This window comes from Bactrocera neohumeralis, unplaced genomic scaffold (genome assembly GCF_024586455.1).
Source record: "Bactrocera neohumeralis isolate Rockhampton unplaced genomic scaffold, APGP_CSIRO_Bneo_wtdbg2-racon-allhic-juicebox.fasta_v2 ctg3152, whole genome shotgun sequence".
NCBI lineage: Eukaryota > Metazoa > Arthropoda > Insecta > Diptera > Tephritidae > Bactrocera > Bactrocera neohumeralis.
In genome coordinates, this window is record NW_026090557.1 from 1 (window position 1) to 9,342 (window position 9,342).

General features: G+C 63.3%; 1 protein-coding gene across 1 annotated transcript; it reads right to left on the reverse strand.

The window, feature by feature from the left end:
• Positions 1-645: 645 nt before the first annotated feature.
• On the reverse strand, positions 646-1,437 carry LOC126766937 (serine/arginine repetitive matrix protein 2-like; the record flags this gene model as incomplete). Its single annotated transcript, XM_050484594.1, has 1 exon — positions 646-1,437. A coding segment is annotated over exon 1 (792 nt), but the record flags the coding sequence as incomplete, so codon positions are not given.
• Between the last annotated feature and the right edge of the window lie 7,905 nt (positions 1,438-9,342).

Consider the following 9,342-nt stretch of genomic DNA (forward strand, 5'->3'; position numbering starts at 1 on the left):
ATTGTTTAATCGCATTTTCTTTTCTTTTTTTTGTTTTGTTTTGTCCTTTTGTTGTTGCTGCATCGTTTGTTCTTTATGAGTGTGAAGAGAACGTCAGCAGTCTCTATCGGTGAGGCAGTGCAAAACACAGCCAGCGCAATGAAATTTGGGAAAGAAGGAAGAGAGATAGAAAAAAGAGAGGAGTCTCTCGTGCTCAAAGGCTATGAGGAAGAAGAAGAGAGAGAGAGAAAACGATGGATTTGGTTTATAGAGGATAAGGCTCTTCAATGGTAAACAGTATGTCTTCCGAAGAGTCGCATGTGTGCATGAACAGGGGAAGAAAAAAAAAAGAAGAGGGAGGAAGAAACAAGGGGAAACAAACACAAAAGTGTTGACGCAAAAAAAAAGGAATACTTCGACGAAGAAAAAAAAAAGAAGAGGAAGGAGACAAGCGTTGAGGAGTGGAGAGAGGAGTGCACCACCGGAAACAAGCACCTGCGAGGAGGGGAAGCACAACACCGACCAAGTAGATCACACAAGAACACAAAAACAAAATCACCCCCCCCCCGCAAAAAAAAAAAAAAAAACGTCGAACATGCTTTACATGATCCTCCTCCCCCGGCTGCTGCTTCACTTCCACGTGGTGGGTCATGATAAGTCGCTTACGAACGCCACCGTTGCGTCCCGCGCCGCCTTTGTCCGCGCTTTGTTGAATGTGGACACGAGAGACGGGTGGGGAAGGAACGGTCGCAGATCGTCCGTAGTGGCGGCAGCGGCGGCGTGGAAAGAGGACGAGGAAGAAGAGGAAGAAGAGGAAGAGGAATCACTGTCTCGCTGGTAGAAATGGTGTTGCGGCGGCGGCTGTCCTTTGCCCACGCCGTCAGCGTCCGCGTCGGGCGTCCATGAAAAGGTGGAGGAAAAGGCCTCCCGCTTTCCCGGTCCCCTTCCGCCGTTCACCGCTGCCGCTGCTGCTGTTGCTGTCGCGGTAGGCGGGCGAGAGGCCCCGACGTCAAGGCTGTCTGGCCCATACGGGGTCCAGCGACCCACGGAGTCCTTGATCACCTCCATTGTTCGCTGCGTCGCGCTTGTCCTGCGCGGTGCCGTGGCGGCGGTGGCGGCGGTGGCGGCTGGCGAGGAGAGTGGCCGAAGTCTGCTCCGCTCCGCGGCAGCCGCCACTGGTGGTGGCTGCGAGGGTGGCGGCATTGGCCTTGGTTGCCGTCCAAAGCGCTTCGTCGACGCCGCGCGAGTGCGGCCGCGGCTCTTGGCGTCCCGTCCCCCTCCACCGGCCCCCGTTCCGTCCTGTCTCTTCTGTGAGTGCCGGCTGGTGCCCCTGCTGCTGCTGCCGCGGCCAGCGCCAGCACCGCCTCGAACGGGGTTAATACGCGGATGGAAGGTGCAGCCCTGCAGAACCCGCAAGTCTCGCTGCTCCCTCGCCGCCTTGGTGAGCTCCTTGCTCATTTTGTGCAGCATGGGCCGCGTGTACAAGCGATTCACCTGCGCGTCGATCTGGCGAGGAGAGAGGAGGTGCTGGTCGCGCTCGTAGGCCTGCTGCTCGGCGAGAACGGCGTCCCAGGCGGTGCGGGCGTGCAAGCGGTGGCCGAAGAACGCAGAAGGGGAGGGCGGCGGCGGTGATGGTCGGGTGCTGCTGCGGCGGCGGCGGCGGCGCCGCGGGTGGCTGCTCTCGTTAACCTCCTCTCTGGACGACGCGGCCCGGATGTGGGGCTGTGGCGGCCGAGCTGCTGCTGTTGGTTGTCATAGTAGCCACCGTCGTCGTACAAGTCGACCTCTACCTCCTCCTCCGGCACCCGCTCGCGATGGCGGAGACCGGTGCCGTCTGCGTCGTGCAGGTGGTGCTGCCGCCGCTGCGGTAGATGCGTGGACGGTGTGAAGAAGCCACCTCCAGGCGTTGCGGTGGTCTCCACGGGGTCAGGGAAGCCGGAGGACGAGTTCGCCGTGGCCGCCCAGCTGCTGGCGGCGGGGTTGGCATGCGGCTGCTGGGGCGGGGGAGGTCGGCGGCGGTCAGGGGTGATGATATCCTCCGCCCAGGGCGCGGAGGGGGCGTTGGTAGTGTCCTCGGGGTGGAGAAACGCATGCGGGTCGTAGCAGTCCTCCGTGGACTCAATGGAGGAGAGGAACGCGGCAGGCGGTGCAGGCGGTGCAGGGGAAGGGGAGAAGCGTGCGCTACCGTTGGGCCGCAGGCGGCCTTGGTAGTACGGCCACTGCGGCCGCGGCGTCGGCGACGACGTGTGCGACGGCACAGACGAGGAGGTAGGCCGGTAGGGGCTAAGGCCCGCGTAGCAGCCAAAGTCCGCCTTGTCGTAGGGTGCGCTGCCACAACGGCGGGGGTGTCTATCGGCCCGCCCCGCCATCCACGTCGGTGGTCGGAGTCCGCGGGAGGGGAGCGGCTGCGCCCGTGGAGAAAGGGGTCGCACCTGGTCCATCTGCTGCCGCACCCACGCCGCCTCGGTCGACGGCCCCAGCGGGCCCAGATTGGCACGCAGCAAATCGCGAATTACGCGGAGGTTCCACCTTCGCGTGACGCGCTCCTCCTCGGTGAGGTCTCTGTCGGAGACCGGGGTGGCGGTGCGGGTGGGTGGGCGGTAAGGGGCTCGCTCTGCGGCAGCTGTCGCTGCTTGGCGCGCGAGGCGGCGCGCACTATCACATCCAGGGACGACGGATAAAGCCGGCCCGACACATCGGTCGATGTCGGCGACGGCCGTGAGCGCTTCTGCGGTGCTGCTCTCGCGGCTTTCTTCTTCTTGTCCCCTGGTACCGTTGTGTCCGTCTGCGTCTGGGCATCGACGCTGCGGCGGCGGCGGCTGCCGCTGTAAGGCCGCTCGAAAAAAGGATCTTTGGGCACCGTAGTCCCCGCCGCTTCGTGCCTTGGCTGCCCCCGCTGCTGCTGCCAGGGCCGCCGCCGTCTCCTCACTCCGCGCCCTGCTCAAGAAAGCTTGCCGGCGGCCGTGTTCACCACCGCGCGGCTGTCGCGTTTGCCCACCCCGTTGTAAATGGCGTCGCCCTGCCGCAGCGGCGGCGGCGCGTTGGGCGAGGGGCTCCTCGAGGGTGCTCTCCTGCTCGAGGCCGTCGTCGTCCGAATGGATGGAAGATGGCATGTCGGCGGCGGCGGCGGCGGGGGTCCGCCGTAGGAGTCCTGCAGGGCCTTCTCATTGAGGCGCAAGCGTCGGATGGCGTTGCCGTGCGCAGAGGCAAAACTCTCTCATGGTGAAACGGGTTCTCTGTCTGACCCCTGACCAGGAAAGGGCTCGGGCTTCCGGGAGGAAACGCGGAGGGCGACGGAGCGCCACCAGCCGCCGCAGCGGTGAGGCCCTCGGCACCGCTGGGCTTCTGCGTATTTCCCAATGTCTCGGTCATCGCTTGGTGCGCTGCGATCCGCTGCGACGGATCAGGCGACGCTGCGGCTGCGGCTGCGGCTGTTGTGGCCGCCAATTGCTGTAGCTGCTGCTGCGGCTGGAGTTGTTGTTGTTGTTGTGCCAGCATCAAACGTCTCAAATCGACGATTTCCCGCTGAAGCGTGAGCATCATGGCTTGTGTGTCCGCAATGGGTGTCGTAAGCTCGGTGTTGGGGGTCGGAGGGCCTCCCGGGCTGTAGCCAACCGCCGCACTTGCATGGTCCGCCCCCATGGTGCTTTTCCCGCGGAAAGGGGAGACGTTAATAGGGGTGTCGGTGAAGCCGTGACGCGCCGCGGCCTCTTCCTCGGGCGTCAATGTCTGCTGCGGCTGCTGCCGAACGCCATTGGGTGTGAGGGCGGCGTAGGAGCCAGCCGCCCGCTACGGAAGCGACGCTCCCCATCCGCAGAGGCTTGGTCAAGCTCGGACAGGCGCTCCGTCCGTGGTGGACTGCCGGTGGCCGTCCCTTCGTCGTCGTCGTCGCTGCGGTGGTTGGCGGTGGGCTGCATGAGACGGGCCATGACGGAGCTCATGTTTGTGGGCGTCGTCGACTGGACGGAGAGCGCGTCGGGAGCCCCCGCGCTTGCCTCCTCTGCAGTGGTGGTGCTGGTGGTGGAATGGAGGCAGAAGGCAGCGGTGGGCTCGTCCTTTGGTGTTTGCGTGACTTGGTCCTCCTCTGCTTCCTGAACGGTGGCGTCGAATTGTTCCTCGGTGTTAACCACGCTATGCGCAGACGCCTCACTCTCCTTTTCCTCCTCCTCGTCGTTGATGCTATGGTGCGGTGGTTCTTCTTCCCTGGAAGATGGCGTCACGTCGCCCTTTGGCAGCGCCTCTGCTGCTGCAAGACCGTTTCTCCCCGCTTTCCCTTCTCTTCACCTTCCTTGGCCGCCACGGCGCGGAGAGTGGACCCGTCTTGCTGCTCCTGTACCGTCGTGGCTGTCGCTGATGCGCCTGCCAGGTCAACGGGCATGCCCGCGTCTCTGTCGGCCTCGGAGTTATCCACGCAGTTGCCCTCGGACGGGACGGCGATGAGGACATCGGCGGAGGGTAAAAGCAAATGCGGCTCCGCGTCCTCCGCAGCGTCGGAACCGAGAGGCTGAAAGGCATTCACGGGTGGAGAAGAAGAGGGCTGCGACGACTCCGGCGGCTGTGGTTGACGCTGCAAGGGTGCATTGTCCCACGCGGTCGGTCCGCTCGGCGTCACTGGGGGCAACCGCAGAATCCGCGATCCCCGCCGCCGCTGGCGGAGGTGAAGGCAGAATGGGTGTCTGCCCTCTGCAGGTCTCCTCTTCCTTCACCCGCTCCAAGGCCTTCTCCACCACTACCACCGATGTGGCTCTCTTCTACGAGTAAGGAGAGAGGGGAGGTGCCGCCGCCACCCCGGGGTGGCGGCTTGACGACTTCGACGGGGACGCGCCGACGATACGAGGACGATGGGTGCTGGTGGAGTGCTCGGCGCGTTCGCGGCCAGGTCCGAGTCCTTTGATTCAGACGTCTTACTATGGAGGTGGGTGTCGAAGAGGGTGCTCCCCGCGACGATGCCCCCGCGGAGAATGGCACCAAGAAAGGATGCTTGGCTTGCGTTGAACGTGTTGCCCGCCGTCGCGGAGGAGGCAGGAGAAGCAACCATTGGCCACGAGTCGTTGGCGTGGTCGACGTCGCTGCCGTCGGCTTCGATTGCCTGCGACGCAGGCAGGTTGGGGCTAAGGGGGCGGCAGGGGTCGGGTGCTCGCGCGATGTCAAGGGAAACTGCGCCAACTGCGCCCCGGCGGTGGCGGGAGCGACACCCCCACTTTGCTCTCGCTCTTCCCCTCTTTTTCCTTTTCCTCCTCTTTCTCCTCCTCCACAGGCTGCGGCGCGCTGCGCTGCTCTTCTGCGGGCGTCGAGTCTTGTTCGTTGGTGGCCTCGGCCGCGCTGGTGCCGGTCTTCACCTCGCCGCGCCTCTTCTCACTCGTCTTGTCAGCGTCATGGGTGCTGCCGCGATGGCGGTGGCTTTCGCTGCCGTCGTCCTCCTGCTCGCCACCGCTGCCGTCGTGTGCGCTCGCAGTGGAGCAGATGGGCAAGGGAAGCGAATCGTTTGAGTGCCCTGCGATGAGTGTGGAGGTGCCTTTGCCGCTGTCCGACCGTTGCCGGGAGCGTTTGTTTTCGCTCGTGCGCCGCTCAAGAGCGTTTCGCGAATCTTTGGAGGTGCGTCAACGTCGTCCTCTAATGAGCTGCTGGACAAGCGCAGTACGCGAATGTCGGTGACGTGGTGGCCTCCGCTGCCGTTGCCGCTGCGCTTCTCGTGAGTCAAGGTGGGCGGCTTCAAGATCGTGGGGAAAGGGTGGAAATGCGCGGGTTGGGGGAGACGTCGCTGCTGGTCGTCGTCGTCGCCGCTGCTGCATCGCGCACGACGTTGGCGTGGGCATCCGAGTTCGATTTCATGGGTTGCGAAGAGGAAAACGCAGCTATCGCGTCCTGCAAGGGCGGGGTCTCTGTGACAGCTGCCGGAACACCGGCGACGGCGGCTGCAGGAGATGGGCTCTGGGCGCTCTGGAGCGCGCATATGCTCCCCGCCGCGCCGTCAGCGGTCATGTGGGCATGCTCGTACACGTTCTTGACCACGTCCAGGAAGCCGTTCATCATGGCGAACCGCGTGAGGCGAGTGGCGACGTGCTGGGGCGCCACCTGCAGAAGGTCAACGTCCTCGTTGGCGATGTTGACAAACGTATTCCCATCGCCGCTGTAGCGGAGAAGTGTTTGGTCTGCCTGATGTTGTTACTTCCGTCAGCGGGTCGTCTTCCCTTCCTTTGGCAGGCGTCTCAGTGCCGTTGGTTGCCGGACTGCCCAACGCGCCGCTGCCATTGTTCTCCTCTGCGTTTCTCCCCGTCCCCTGCGCCGGCTGCAGGCTTGCACCAGGAGGTTGCTGTTCGTAGAGTTAAGGCCGTGCGCTGAGAGGCTCAGCTCCGTCCTGCGACGCCACTTCTGCTCAATCGTCTGTGCGGCCTGCTCCGCCGCGAAGACGAGAGGCGGTGCCACGTGAACGGGCCAAACGAACGGTTCTGCTCCTCCCCCTCGCCGCCAAGGGTGGCCCGGCGGGGGAACAAGTTTGGTGTTATCAACGGAGACGGAGTGGCAATGACCAGGCCAAAGGCTGATTTGTTCACCATCGGGTGCAGCCGGGACACCGGCGCACGAGCACCTCCTTCCCCTCTCCCTCAACCTCTTCCTCTGTCTCCTTGTTTTCCTCCTCCTCCTCGACGTTTTCCTTGATGGCGTGTCGTCGCCTCCCTTCAATTGCGGTGTGTCAACGGTGCCTGACTGTCGTAGTTCTCGCCCTCGCTGGACTCGAAGCGAAGGATGTTTTCCTCGGTGGTTAGCTGGGCGCCGTAGGGTGGCAGCCCCAGCGTCTTTGTCAGTGAAACGTAGAAGTCGTCGGTGGCGTCGCCGCTCTTCTCGTGCCTCTCGTTCACAAAGTGAAAAGGGCGGAGAACCTCGAGCATGGAGCATGGTCTGCTCAGCGTGCTAAAGAACATGCGAAACGGCATCAAGTCGACAGCGACGCAGTGCACGGGTAGGCCTGCCCGCACACTTCCACCGTCTCTGTCAGCTCGCTAGCGTCGCCCACAACAGGGAGGAGCCTTCGCCGAGGCCTCCCTCGGCAACGGTGCCCGAGCTCTGAGGAGGAGGAGTTCACAACAGTCGTGGACCCGACGCAAGCGGTGCGGACGCCCGTGACAAGCAACTCCTGTGGCACCACTGTTGTGCAGCTCTCGCCATAACTGCTGACGAGGGAAAAGTAGTTGCCAACGAGTTTGGCATTCGCACTGACCACGGCGGAGAATGTGGTAGCTCCCTTTGCTGGTAAGGGCGGCATGTCCACCGAGCGCAATGATGCTGTTGTGCAGTGCGGAGAGCGCCTCCAGCTGAGTGATGGGCTCCGCGGTGGTGGAGTTTGCAGATCTGCACCTTTTGCCCGTCGGCGGCGCTGCGCACTGCGGAAAACGGTAGCGTTCTCCTCAGCCTCGGCGACAAAGTAAGCGCTCCATTCTTTGATAGGGGAGCATTTCCCTGGGGAGGGACTCGGAGCAGTGCTTGAGGAGCGCGTCCTTGGACAAAAAAGCCGCGGCACACGGGCTGGTAGCCTGCGCAAGGTCAGGAGTAGCCGCACTTCTGGAAGTGGCGGAACGTGTTAACGCGTCGCAGCTCGTTTAGAATGTGCCGAGGCAGATGCGGCTACGGGCTTGCTGCAGAACGTGCGCGCAGGCAACTGAGAAGACGGAGGGCAGACGGGCCGCCTCTGCCGCCAATGCAGCCTCCCCGTCATCCGCGCCGCCACTGCCACTGCTGCTGCCGTTGTCGCCCGTCTTGTTGTCTCGACCCTTAAGGGCCACTTCGCTGCTGCCGAGGTCGTCGGCGTCTTCGTAGAGGTCAGTCGGCGCCAGGGCGGGGGCGGCGCCGAATTCCCCCTCCATGGTCTCCTCGATGCCGCTTTCGCCAACGGCGCAGAGGAATTCGCAGTTCGTCGCCGTCGCTTCGCGCGGTCGGTGAGGACAACCGACTGCGAGGAGAGCGGCAGCTTTAGCGCCGACTCAAAAAGTCTTCCACGGTGTCCGGGGAGAGATGACCCTGTCCCTGCGGGTCTCCCAGAGACGAGCGGCGATGGTCACGACGGTGCTGTGCTCGAGCGTAAATAGGCTGCGCAGTGCCTTCGCCTGCGACCGCGGCGAGCTCTCCGCCTCGTCCAGAAAGGCGTCCACCTCGTCCATCGTCTTCCTGCGGACGCGACGGTAGCACCAGCGTGATCGCAGGACACCATGTTCAGCGAAGCGGCGCAGTTCACCGCGATGTTCGTGCCGCTGGAGGTCATGCCGACCCCCGTGTTTGCCAGGTCAACTTTGGCTTCGTCGGCGGCCACCACGCCCACCATTCCGCAGCGCGCGATGTCACAGGTGTCCATCAGCACCGACGACGTCTCCAACGCCATAACGCCGCAGCAAAGTACATCGCTGATGGTGACGTAGCGCATAGTGAGTGAGCAACAACCCTCCGTCTGCACCGCCGCCCAGTGAAAGGAAGCACCAATAAGAGAGCAATCCTCCATCTCAATCACACTTGCGTCCTGGCCAAGAATGCCCTTGCCGCTCAGGGAGGCGTAGATATCGCAGTTCAAAGAGACACCCGCGTGTTGTCCTCGCGCACGCTGATGGCTGCCGCGTGAAGGGCGCCGTCCCACCCTATGGAGTGACCGTCGCGCTCCAGTTGGTCCGTCGATGTGCCAGGTCGGTCTTCGCGCTTAGCGCGTCCTTGTCCGCACAGGTTAGCAGCATCAATTGGCACCGCTCAGCCAGGGAGGCCTCACAAAAAAGCACTCGACAAAGTAAAAGGGGCCGGGGCCAGTGAGAAGCAGAGGTGCACGGAAGTGGATGCCGATGAAGATGGCCGGCGCCTCGGCGTGAACAGCAAAGGCGCGATCGAAGACGACGCGAAACCCACGCGGCGCCGTTCTCTCTCTCTCTCCCTTTTCCTCCCCTCCTCTTCCTCTTTTTCCTCTTTTTCCTCCTCTTGCTCGCCCTCGGCAGCGGGGCCATCGTGCGCCCCTCCCTCCGCCGCATCTGCGTGAGTGGGTTCGACTCTTTTCTACTGCCTTGCACCTTGTCTACGTACATGCACAGGTAAACACCGTGGTCTCGGCTCACGTAGCGGGCGGCAACGTCAAAGACCGCCACACGCGTTGGGCGCCTCGCCTGTGACCTCGCCGCGCTACCACCACTACTATTTTCTTCTTCGAGGAGTTCTTCCTCGTTGTCATCTGCCGGCCGGTAGTTCAGGTCCATTCGCGTGTCAAAGGAAGAAGACGCGTGGGATGAGAGAGGGGGTGGCAGCGCCGATTCTCCTCCTTCCTCGTCGGGCCGTGCAGCAGCGGCAGCTCCCGCAGCCTCATTCCCAAACGTCCTCTGTGTCTTGCTGCCGCCG